The sequence below is a fragment of the Primulina huaijiensis genome, chromosome 12 (genome assembly GCF_012295235.1).
Source record: "Primulina huaijiensis isolate GDHJ02 chromosome 12, ASM1229523v2, whole genome shotgun sequence".
NCBI lineage: Eukaryota > Viridiplantae > Streptophyta > Magnoliopsida > Lamiales > Gesneriaceae > Primulina > Primulina huaijiensis.
The window spans coordinates 7,968,130-7,981,588 of record NC_133317.1 but is presented as its reverse complement, the minus strand read 5'-3'; the positions used below and the strand labels follow the sequence as shown (position 1 = coordinate 7,981,588).

The 13,459-nt window shown below is 36.4% G+C and overlaps 1 protein-coding gene across 1 annotated transcript in view; it reads left to right on the top strand.

Moving 5' to 3' along the window:
* LOC140989830 (LEAF RUST 10 DISEASE-RESISTANCE LOCUS RECEPTOR-LIKE PROTEIN KINASE-like 2.5) overlaps nucleotides 1-3,244 on the top strand; it is a 4,861-nt gene extending 1,617 nt beyond the window's left edge. Inside the window, exons 2-3 of the mRNA XM_073459269.1 lie at nucleotides 1,869-1,901; nucleotides 1,985-3,244. Coding sequence (XP_073315370.1) covers nucleotides 1,869-1,901; nucleotides 1,985-3,123 — 1,172 coding nt within the window. The 3' untranslated portion in view covers nucleotides 3,124-3,244. The remainder of the gene's footprint in view (nucleotides 1-1,868; nucleotides 1,902-1,984) is intronic.
* Nucleotides 3,245-13,459: the final 10,215 nt, after the last annotated feature.

Here is a 13,459-nt window from a genome sequence, read left to right as displayed (position 1 = left end):
CTCCCTGCGCCAACCTCTGCGCCATAAATATTTATTATAATTAAAAAAAAAAAAGAAAAGAAACTCTCTGCGCCAACCTCTGTGCCAAATATGGCGCAGAGGGAATGGGAGCTTCTCCCCCTGCGCCAAAATGGCGGTGCAGGGTTGGAGATACCCTAAGAAATTCAGGGTAGCTTCATTCATATTTTGCAGACACTGTTTATGATTATATTTTAAGAAATAAAATAACAGAAAGATAAAAAAAAACTATATTATTGTGTTTGCTTTCTAAAATATTCTGAAAAAAATAGTTTTGGAAGATAAAAGTATACATTTAGATCCATGACTTCGGTGAGATTTAGTATCTATCTTCTGGTATTGCCTCATATTTATTAGATATCAGTATAACATTTTTCCTACCGTCGATTCTATCATTAGTAGGGTTAGTATTCCTCGTTAAAATCTGGCGTCAATCTATATTGACCTACCTAGCCAACTAGATCAAACAGCGGAACGTCTTCAGATTGCCGCACGAGAACTTTACAAAAGGTCATCAATTCTAGTACTTCTCTCATTCATGCACGCATAGTCCAATAGAAAACTACAATTTTAGTCATATAACTAACTTAGTCTGTTTTTTGTTTTAATACGATAACTTGTCAAAATTTTATTTTTATCCTGAAACTCTGTTTTTTTTGGTTTTGCTTTGATTTTGTCATTTTTATGTTTGAAATCACTAAATTCACCGAATATCGCTTCCTTTGAAATCCGTGTTCTCCTACGTGCTTCATGAAGTAACATTAAATCCTATGTTACAAACATTAAAATTTACGTAAACAATAATACTTGATGAAAACAACAAAAAATTTTACACTTATTTTGAAGTATATATTGAAGGTAGTTTGATTTATTTACACCCTTCATTTTGCTCAAATTAATTTTAATGTGTGCAGTATAAGTTTTATTCTCGTAAAATGTATCACATAAGAGAGCATCGATGTCAAATAAATCATATTTGATAGATTTAGTGATTTCAAGCAAAAAAAAATAACTAGAACAAAAAAAATTCGAAGTTACTGAATAAAGAAAAAACTTATAGGATTAAACTCTAAAACAAACCGACATACAAAACTAAAATTGTAATTTCTCCTCATTATGATAGTTATATAAAACCATTTTATTGTGCATAGGAAGCAATATAAGATTACGTTAACGATGATTAGCAGATAAATTTTTTTTATAAAATCACACTATAATGTATTTGATTGAACTATAATACCAATAGAATAATCCTTTCGTCGAAGCTAATGAAACATTTAAGTTAAATATAATAATTATATTAAAAAATCGTAGAAGTTGAGTATGTTATCGAGTAAAAGATTAAAAACAAGAAGATACATTTCAGAGAAAATTACTTTTTGGTCCGTTATTTTGTCAAATTTTATGTTTTGATTCATTAAGTTTTTAAAGTTTAACTTTGATACATGAACTTTTACTTTTCGACTATTGTTGTACAATTACTAACGTGACACCCGACATGCCATCAATTTTTTTATGCTACATTAGTATTGTTTGATGTCATGTTAGCATTTTCTGGTCTCATATCAGTAATTGAACCAAAGTATCCGAAAACTAAAAGTTAGTGTAGCATGACCAAAATTTGAAATTTAATGAATCAAATCTCAAAATTGAAAAAGTAAGTGAACCATGAAAACTATTTCCCCTACCTTTTATATGGAAACATGTTTGATATGTCCTCAAATAATGATATCAAACATGCATGAAATATTTCACAAAATGTAGCATCCTATTTCCAATGTTTTTCTCTTTCTCTATGCCTAACCAGCTGACATCCTGAAGTAAACTTTTTGTGTCGATTTCGGTTGCAGGAAAAGGCCCAAGATTGTGGATATTAGTCACTGGTAAATCATTTAAATCATAGAATTTCTTGTTTATATATATATGATATGCACTTCAAAAAATTCAACTTGTGTACCACATGCAGGAGTGACCCTGGGTGCGCTGGTAGTCGCAGTTTCTTCCGTTCTCTTAATTTTCTCAAGGAGAAAATTGCTAAAGTTACTCTCCCCTCAAGAAGCGGATGCAGCTGACCAAGCTAGTGTTGAACTATTCTTAAAGAATCATGGAAATCTTGCACCCAAAAGGTACAAATACTCACAACTCAAGAAAATAACCAATTCATTTGCTGAGAATTTGGGTAAAGGAGGGTTCGGCAGCGTTTACAAGGGAAAAATAGAAGATGGGCGTCTCGTGGCTGTTAAAATCTTGAGTGGATCAAAAGGAAATGGAGAAGATTTCATTAATGAGGTGTCAAGTATTAGTAGAACTTCCCATGTTAATGTTGTCGCCCTCCTGGGATTTTGCTTTGAGGGTTCGAAAAGAGCTTTGATTTATGAATTCATGCCAAATGGCTCTCTCGAAAAGTTCATACCCAATACTTCTTCTTCTTCGGCCCCGGAAGGTTCGTTAGGATTGGATAAACTGTTTGAGATCGCCGTGGGGATTGGTCGGGGGCTAGAATATTTGCATCAAGGCTGCAACACACGAATTTTGCATTTTGATATAAAGCCTCATAATATCCTTCTTGATAAGGATTTGAAGCCAAAGATTTCGGATTTCGGGTTATCTAAGTTGTGCCCTAATAGATCAAGCATTGTGTCGATGCAAGGGGCAAGAGGGACTGCTGGATACATTGCCCCTGAAGTATTTTGTAGGAACTTTGGAGACGTCTCTCACAAATCCGATGTTTATAGCTATGGCATGATGGTTTTGGAAATGGTGGTCGGGAGGCAAAACAACATTAATCCTGAAGATGGACGGTCGAGTGAAGTGAATTTTTCGGATTGGATATACAGACATCTTGAACAAAATACAGTTGAAAAGGGTGCCATTAATAAAAATGTTTTGCAAGAAGGTAAATGGAACTTAGTAAAGAGAAAGCTTATAATTATAGGATTGTGGTGCATTCAGACTGATCCCAAAAACAGGCCATCGATCAGCAAAGTGATCGAGATGTTGGAGGGAAAACTTGAATCTTTGCCACTTCCACCAAGACCATACTTGTCTTCCTCTCCAATATCACCCTCGATGTTTTCGAATTTTGAATTTAAATCCCTATCTTGATTCTCTTTTTGTGCTTGACAAGGAATTATATTGATTATTGCAACTGGTTTTATTTCTCATAAGATGATATTTCTATTGAACATGTCATGTTATAAAAGAATTATTGGGTATAGTGATACTATATATACATGTATTTATTTTTTTAATGATTATGAAGTATCACCGAATTTTAAAACATATATGACAAATTAAATTAATTATAATATCAAGACATAATATATGATTGTGATAAGTTATGAATATTAAGTTATATGCGCTCGATTCGGAGCTCGTATATTTTTAATGTTTTTCTCGAGTTAAGCTCGAAATCTTCAAAATTATTCGTGAGTTTGAACTTCTTCGGATAGTAATGTTCGAGAATGAAAGTTCGAAACGTACGAAAGTTCAAAATATATGTATTTAATATACCATTAATAAAATATTAATGTTTGCGACGGATCGCGAACTATCGAACAAAATAATTTGAGTTCGAGTTTAGTTCGAAAAGAAGTTCGAATATATATGAGTTGGATAAATTAAAATATGAATAAAATATTTTGATAAAGTGATATAATTAATTAATATAATTTGGAAATGAATCAACCGTGTAGCTAGGGTCGCTTGAAGTAGTCATTTTCTCTCATATTCAAAGTTTGAACGATTCGTAGTCTACAAAAGACCTTTCAACCATCTACTGTGACTTTTTGTATTCGATCTTTTTTTTAAAAAAAAAGAAAGAAAGAAAGAAAGAGAATCGATTTCAAATACATATATTCGTACACAATGTAATATATCCGCTTTATAATTTTACCCTAATAAAACATCCAGAGTACTTGAAATGTACAAAAATTCAATAATATCAAGTAAGCATTAAAAACTAATAATATATTCGTACACAAGTCAAATCACTTATGTATGCTTTCATTAGTTAATTCAATAATTCTAAACAAATCGTATTGAAGGGAAATATATTTTTTTAATAATTTTTTAATTTAATTTATTTTTTTAATTGTCTTTTTTTGTTGATTTGATTACATATAATATTTTACCTTTCTAGATAATGAGATAATTATGCAAATAATATCATGATATGATTTTGAATAATTAAATATGTTTTGACTTTCTAGATAATATGATATTTAATGAGATCTTGCCTTTCTAATTAATGAGATAAATATGCTAGGATTTTATTATTGATAATGAGATATTATTGTGATTTGGTATCAATATTTAAAAGAGTTTATTTCTAATAAAACTCTTACTTTCCTTATGATATAGGTTTCCTTGTAGAGATAAAAGTCTACATCTATAAATAAGAGATTAAGGACATCATTGAAGCTCTCTCTTTCTCGTTCAATAATTCATATCATACTTTCGCACGTCGTGTTCTTCAGAGAAAATTATTCTACAAAGACGTTGTTGTTGTGAAGAGTGCAGATACCGAGTGTTGCCTTGAATATTGCCAACATCTGCAAACAACATCTGCGAAGAAGTTGGCTGAAGACCATTTTCGTGGATTCCCTTTTTGGCATCACGTTTTTAGCTTTCTTGTTTTAGTTTTTATTCTGGTTATTTGTTTTTAGAAAGCTTTATTTTCTCAAAGTGTTGAGGAAATTGATTTTCATGAAAATCACTAGTGATAGGTTTTTGTGTAAACATTGTGGTTTTCTAGTGATTAATTTTTGCCATAAGGCACCGCACAAATATTTATACTTGTGCATATTTTATTTTGTCCATCGATTTATTTCAAGTCAATTTGTGTTATAAAAAGTTTCTGCTGCATGAAGATGTTGTCCGAGATGTTGTAACATCTGGCACAACATTTAATTATGATAAAACATAAATTCGCTACTTTTACTCTTATTCTGATATTTTCATTATGTATTGATATCTGTCGGACAAAATAATCCTTACAAGTGGTATCAGAGCCTACTCTTGATATACTAAGTACTGATCCTGGTTTTTTGTTTTGTTTGACAGAAATATTTAAATGGACACCTCCTTGACTGCATTATTGACAGGAAGACACTGGCTGCAGGTGAATCCTTTAGGTGTTGCCCTAGGTGTTGCCACACCTGGCCGCAACATCTGCGAAAAATCCATTTGTTTAAAATCCACAGCCTCGGGAAACTCAAGTGCGGATGATGATTGGGAAGCTGATGATGAAGAAATCACTCTTGAGAGTGTACAAAAGCTTTACGAGGAGTTGTTTGAAGATTGGACCAAAAGAAACAAGTTGAACTCAAGTCTCATGAAGGAGAACATTGATCTAAAAGCTGTGGTTGCCAAACTTGAAGTAATCTTGAGCAAAAAGGACTTAGAACTGGGTAAGACCAAAGAAGAGCTTCAAAAGGCAACTGAAACTTTATCAAAGTTCAATACGAGCACATCCAAGCTTGAGTCCATACTTTTGATGGGAAGAGAAGACAAAAAAGGCTTAGGCTTCAAAGACAGTGTGTTTGAAATTGGTGAATCTTCCAAGTCGACTGTTTTTGTGAAAGGAAAGGCTGATACATCTCCACAACCACAATCCAAGTCACCAATCAAAAGCTGTCTACCGAAAAGACAACCTGCTCCACCTATCCCTACGAAGAGAAAACGCAGGTATGTATGTCATTACTGTTTTAAGCCTGGACATATCAGGCCCTACTGTTTTAAACTCAGGGATGACTGCATGAATCGAAAGTCGAGTCGGATGTTGCCCCGAATGTTGTCCAACATTTCCCGCAACACCTCCCACCATCGACCTACAGTAAGACAAATTTGGGTCCCAAAGGTAAAAACTCACTGTAATGTTGTCTATACCTCATTGAAAACTAACACTGCAGGTCATTGGTACTTTGATAGTGGAAGCTCACGTCATATGACAGGATCACGAGAACATCTCACTGATTATGTTGAACAAAGATGTGGTAGAGTAACCTATGGAGGGGGAGCTAAAGAAAGGATTGTTGGAAAGGGAACATTGAATGTTGAAGGACTACCAATGCTCCACAATGTTCTTCATGTTGACGGATTAAATTCGAACCTAATTAGCATAAGCCAATAGTGTGATGATAATTTGCACGTGAAGTTTGATAAGCATACTTGTGAAGTTTTTGATGAATCTAACATGTGCATTATGACAGGTACAAGGTCTTCGGACAATTGCTACAAAATAAGAGAAGAGCTTTCATGCAAACATGCACAAGTTAGTGAACTCGACCTTTGANTGATAATTTGCATGTGAAGTTTGATAAGCATACTTGTGAAGTTTTTGATGAAACTAACATGTGCATTATGACAGGTACAATGTCTTCGGACAATTGCTACCAAATAAGAGAAGAGCTTTCATGCAAACATGCACAAGTTAGTGAACTCGACCTTTGGCATCAAAAACTCGGTCATGTAAATTTCAAAAACTTGAAAAATTTGAGTAAGTACGATGCAGTACGAGGTATGCCTAATCTTTCTTTTGGTATACCATATGTTTGTGGCGATTGCCAAAAGGGTAAGCAAACTCGCGTGTCACACCCAGCGTTGCCAACATTTGGGACAACATGCTGTCTGGAATTGCTACACATGGATCTTATGGGTCCTATGGAAGTGGAAAGCTTTGGATGTAAAAAATATTCTTTTGTATGTGTCGATGACTTTTCACGGTTTTCTTGGATAATCTTTATTAGGGAAAAGTCAGACACCTTCGGTGTGTTTAAAAAATTGGTCACAAGAATTACAAACTTCCATAATTTAAAGGTGAGAAGGATCAGGACTGATCATGGTAAGGAATTTGAAAACTCTTCATTCTCATCTTTTTGTGACAGGAAAGGAATTTCACATGAATTTTCAGCACCAAAAACCCCACAGCAAAATGGCATTGTNTAAGGAATTTGAAAATTCTTCATTCTCATCTTTTTGTGACAGGAAAGGAATTTCACATTAATTTTCAGCACCAAAAACCCCACAGCAAAATGGCATTGCCGAACGCAAGAACAGGATGTTGCAAGAAATGGCAAGGGTGATGCTAGCTTCGAAGGGTATTTCAAAGCGTTTTTGGGCAGAGGCCCTAAATACGGCTTGTCATATTTCAAACATGGTGTATTTAAGAAGTGGTTCAATCATGACTTCTTATGAAATAATCATGGGAAAGAAGCCTAATCTTAAATATTTTGATATTTTTGGTTGTGTTTGTTATACTTTGAATGATAGGGATCAACTTGCAAAGTTTGATTCAAAGAGTGATAAATGTTTGTTCTGGGGATATGCCACTAATAGTCGAGCTTACCGCATGTTTAATTTACGAACTAGGACTATTATGGAATCCATTAATGTTGTTGTTGATGATTGTGCAGATTTCAAGAAGAAAACAGCTGAAGATGATGTGGAATACCTACTGCAAATTCCAATCATACTGGAAAATGCAGATGTTGCCCCAGATGTTGCAACATCTAGCACAACACCTGACACTGAATCTGAGAAAGAGACACACAGTGATGATAGTGCAGTAGATGATGGACAGAATATTCCAAGTAAAATTCAGAAAGACCATCCATCATCTCAAATAATTGGAAGTGTGCATGGAGAAGTCCAAACTCGAAAGAAAGAGAGAGTGGATTAGCGCAAGTTGGCTGGACTTAAATGCATGAGCTCTACATACTCACAGGTTAGATTTTCATGTTTTATATCCAATTTTGAACCTAAAATTGTTGATGAAGCTTTAAAAAATGAATTTTGGATTAATGCAATGCATGATGAGCTTGAGCAATTTGTTCGAAATGATGTGTGGAACTTGGTTCCACCTCCTGACCATGGTAACATAATTGGTACAAAATGGATTTTTAAGAATAAAACTGATGAGTCGGGAAACATCATTCGAAACAAAGCAATGTTGGTTGCTCAAGGGTACACACAGGTTGAGAGGGTTGATTTTGATGAGACCTTTGCTCCTGTAGCCCGTATTGAGTCAGTCCGACTTTTGCTAGCTATTGCATGCTACATGAAAATCAAACTTTTTCAAATGGATGTTAAAAGTGCATTTTTAAATGGAATTTTGAGTGAGGAAGTGTATGTTAGACAACCTAAGGGTTTTGAGGATCCAGACCATTTGGATCATGTTTATAAATTGAAGAAGACACTTTATGGTTTGAAGCAAGCACCACGTGCATGGTATGGAAGATTGACAGAATATCTACTTGAAATTGGCTTCAAATGAGGTGAGGTAGACAAAACTCTTTTTATTCAAAAGTCCAAAGGTGAGATTCTTATTTGTCAAGTCTATGTTGATGATATAATCTTTGGTTCTTCATCTCAAAAGCATGCTAATGATTTTGTTGAGTGTATGTCATCTACTTTTGAAATGAGCATGGTTGGTGAGTTGAGTTATTTTCTTGGCTTGCAAATTAAACAAATGCATGATGGCATCTTTTTGTGTCAAAGTAAGTATGCTAAAAATTTGATTAAGAAATTTGCAAATGAGAACACAAAACACATGAGAACTCCTATCGGCTCGAGTGAAAAATTGTGCAAAGATGATGTTGCCGAAAATGTTGACAACACCTTATATCGTAGCATCATAGGTAGCCTCCTCTATTTGACAGCAAGTCGCCCTGACATCATGTTTAGTGTATGCTTATGTGCTAGATATCAATATAATCCTAAAATTTTTCATTTAAAAGCTATGAAACGCATTTTACGTTACAAAGCAGGAACAATTGATTTAGGATTGTTGTATACACACGAAACCAACTCAAATTTAGTAGGGTTTTCAGATGCTGATTGGGCTGGGGATTTAGATGATAGAAAAAGTACTTCTGGGGGATGCTTTTATCTTGGCAATAATTTGATCTCATGGCATAGTAGGAAACAGAATTGTGTATCACTTTCAACTGCTGAATCTGAATATGTGGCAGCTGGAAGTTGTTGTACTCAACTTTTGTGGATGAATCAAATGATAAAAGACTATGGACTTAAGAGTGAAACCTTACTTGTGTACTGTGATAATTCGAGTGCAATTGATATTTCAAAAAATCCAGTACAACACTCTCGAACTAAACACATTGAAATTCGACATCACTTTATTAGAGATCTAGTAGAAAAGGGGTTGATTCGAATGGAATTTGTTGGTACAAAAAACCAATTGGCAGACATATTCACTAAAGCATTAGACTTTGAGAGATTCTCCAACCTTAGGAAATCTCTCAGCATGTGTGCAATGTGATCATTCATGGATGTTGTCTCGGATGTTACAACATCTCAGACAACACCCCATCTGCATGTGCATTTCTAGGACTTAGGCATACTGCATTTGCATGCATACTGTTATATGATATGTTTTCACAATGTTGCATAATCTTCTGGTGCACTTACAATTTCATGTTCTATCTAAACTTAACAAACTTGGATATGATTAATAATCTGATTAAATCACAAAGTAGTTGAAGGATGATCATGTACTCCATGACATTGTCCCATACGAAAAGTGACTTGAAAAGATTGAGTAAAAAGACAAATCAATTATGCATATGCTCTGTATCAGAAGAAAAGATGGGAAAAAGCTACCTAAAAGAGTCCAATGAAGACTGTGCTTTTAGTGTGGGAGCTACCTCTTCTGAATTTAATACAGAATTCAAAATAGAATAAATTGGAAAAAGCTGCCTAGAGGAGTCCTAAAGAAGACCGTTCTTCTAGCGTGGGAGCTACCACTTCTATGGTCAGAAAGTTAATAAGTATCTAAGTGTTCAGAAAAATCAAAATAAATGTTTGGAATTGGACGTGTTGTCAGGAGATGTTGCCAACATTTGCGAAAACACTTCATCTGTAAACATATTTCATACTCGTTTGCATGATTCTATTTTTGTTTCATTCTGTTATTAGGCATAATTACACTTCATTGTGAATATTGTTGAGCCAAAAGAGATCGAGTATTTCAACAAAGAAAATTCGGTAAAATTCCAGATTTTGCTAGAAATCCAATATTTGAAATCTTTGATGTTTTAGTGGTGTTAATTCGATGTGGGTTTCAATTCTGGAAACTATTTTGAAATGATATTGGATGCAATTATCTCGGTAATTTTGGTAAGTGATTACGGGCCAAAGCTGATCTGGTCTAGTACGAGAACTTGGTTGTCAATTCTGAACAAAAAGGGGGAGAAGATGCGACTCAAACTCAATCATCTATCAGATACCTTTGATGTTTCCGTTTTCCCTGATGTAATCTTTTTCAATGAACTGTTAATGATATTTTGCAGGTGTTGTCTACACCCGTACTAACTTGTTTTTATTCAGGGGGAGAAATATTCTCATATTAAGGGGAAGTTAATTGGAGTTTAACTGAGAAATTGAGTTTGATCTCATTTTGTCTAGAAAGGCAAAAAGGGGGAGATTGAAGGAAAATATATTTTCCTAATAATTTCTTAATTTAATTTATTTCCCTAATTGTCTTTCCTTGTTGATTTGATTGCATATAATATTTTGCCTTTCTAGATAATGAGATAATTATGCAAATAATATCATAATATGATTTTGAATAATTAAATATGTTTTGACTTTCTAGATAATATGATATTTAATGAGATCTTGCCTTTCTAATTAATGAGATAAATATGCTAGGATTTTATTCTTGATAATGAGATATTATTGTGATTTGGTATCAATATTTAAAAGAGTTTATTTCTAATAAAACTCTTACTTTCCTTATGATATAGGTTTCGTTGTGGAGATAAAAGTCTACATCTATAAATAAGAGATTAAGGACATCATTGAAGCTCTCTCTTCCTCGTTCAATAATTCATATCATACTTTCGCACGTCGTGTTCTTCAGAGAAAATTATTCTACAAAGACGTTGCTGTTGTGAAGAGTGCAGATACCGAGTGTTGCCTTGAATGTTGCCAACATCTGCAGACAACATCTGTGAAGAAGTTGGCTGAAGATCATTTTCGTGGATTCCCTTTTTGGCATCACGTTTTTAGCTTTCTTGTTTTAGTTTTTATTCTGGTTATTTGTTTTTAGAAAGCTTTATTTTCTCAAAGTGTTGAGGAAATTGATTTTCATGAAAATCACTAGTGATAGGTTTTTGTGTAAACATTGTGGTTTTCTAGTGATTAATTTTTGCCATAAGGCACCGCACAAGTATTTATACTTGTGCATATTTAATTTTGTCCATCGATTTATTGCAAGTCAATTTGTGTTATAAAAAGTTTCCACTGCATGAAGATGCTGTCCGAGATGTTGTAACATCTGGCACAACATTTAATTCTGATGAAACACAAATTCGCTACTTTTAATATTATTCTGATATTTTCATTATATATTGATATCTGTCGGACAAAATAATCCTTACACGTATTATTATATAGTTATTTAACTCATTTAATTTTTTTAATATTTCATAATAATTAGCATGTATTAATACATATTTTGTGAAACAAAAATTACCCGATCGATTCATGACGGTTGATATATTGTACGATTAAAATATTAGAGCTATACCGTTACTATTAGATATATGTTTTGGTAAATCGACAATAGTTTGATATAACAATTGATATAAGAGTATAGATCATGTGTTTGATTATCATTGTTCGCAAGAAATACAATTATTTGGAAGACGATTGTAGAGTTCGATAATTGCCTTTAATAAGGTTGAGAACAATGAAGATTGAAGTTGTTTAACTACCATAAGATATAGTTTATGATAAATGATCATGATGTGACATATGAAAATGAATAAATTCTTATATGATAAAATGATATCTATAATAAAATATTTATAGTATTCTTAGTTTCTCACAGTATTATATATATCTAAAATTAATTTGTGGAAACATTTTTATAAAAAGATTGAAATGCATCACCAAACTTTTACCTTAGAAAAGACGCTAAAATAAAAATTATAATTTATTCATNGGGGGCCAGGAGGGTGTCCTGGCGTAGCCCCTCCGACGCTCAAGTCAGAGACTGAGGATATATGGGGGAGCAGCTAAGGGCGCTGCTGAAAACAATATAGTGAATGAATAATCATACGCTCAAACCTGGTATTTATAGGAGAATACCTGGGCTGCTCATGGGCCTTCACCTGTGGGCCCTAGAGATGGGCCGGGAGTTTGGGCCTGACCTTGATGGGTTCATCCATGGGGTATCACCAGTCTCCCCCTCCCGAGTCGAACTGAATCGTAGGTTCAAAGTTCGATTAATTGTGGTGTCCTTGGTTTATCGGTGATGAGGACGTACCGTGCCAGGAAAATTAATTTCGTTTGTCGTTAACGAACGATGTTACCACTGCGAAAATTACGGGGATCGACCTGCCCGGTCAGGTCGCGGGGATCGACCTGCCCGGTCAGGTCGTGGGGGTTTGGGGGCAACGCCCCCAAAAGCTCTTCAGAAACAAGCACTCACAAGGGTGAGGCTGTGCATTTTTCCTGCTGTTCGTCAGTCTCCAAAGATTTGGAAACAAATCAAATCGTAATTCTGCTCTGAAGGGAAAGATATCAAATCAAATCGCAATCTTGATTTGAAAGGAAAGATTTGGTCGTGCTTCCCCTATAAATAGAGGTTGCCTTCTCCTTTCATTCTCACTTCTCCCACAAAAAATTTCCTCTGCAGTTCATTCACCAGCTCTCCCCTGCCTACGCTTCACTTGCACGTTAACACTAGTTCCGCTTCATCATCGCCTCACCATCACCCGCGCGAGCCACCGCCCTCTGCGCGCACGTTCCGCCCTCTGCGCACGCTCGCCCTCGAGCTCTTGCCTCCTCGCCGCAGAACGCTCGCCCCCGTGCATCAGTCCCGCCGCCGCACGCTCGCCCCCGAGCATTCGCCCCTTCGCCGCAGCACGCCTGCCGCGCGCTCGCATCCACACTGTCGCACGCTCGCCCCTGAGCGCCTGCCGCGCGCTCGCCCCGCCCTCTGCGCGCACGCTCGCCTCCACACTGTCGCATGCTCGCCCCTGAGCGCCTGCCCTTCCGTCACTGCCGTACGCTCGCCTCCTGTCCTGCCACGCGCTCGCCCCGCCCTCGTCGTCTACTCGCCTCTAGTGATCGCCTCCTCGCCACAGCACGCTCGCCCTAAGCGACCAGCCCGCCGCCACTGCCGCACGCTCACCCATAAGCCCTCGCCTTCTCCTCGCAGCACGCTCGCCCAGCACGCCTGCTGCGCGCTCGCCCGGCCCTCGTCCTCTGCTCGCCTCGTCGCAGCACGCTCACCCAGCAAGCCTGTCGCACGCTCACCCCTTCCGAGTGCCCTGCCCATCCACCTACCCGCTCACCTGCGCGAGATCACCCTGCCGCCTGCACGCTCGCCCGCGCGAGCTCGCCCCGCCTCCTGCACGCTCGCCCACGCGAGCCCGCCACGTCGCCTGCACGCTCGCCCTCGTGAGACCAG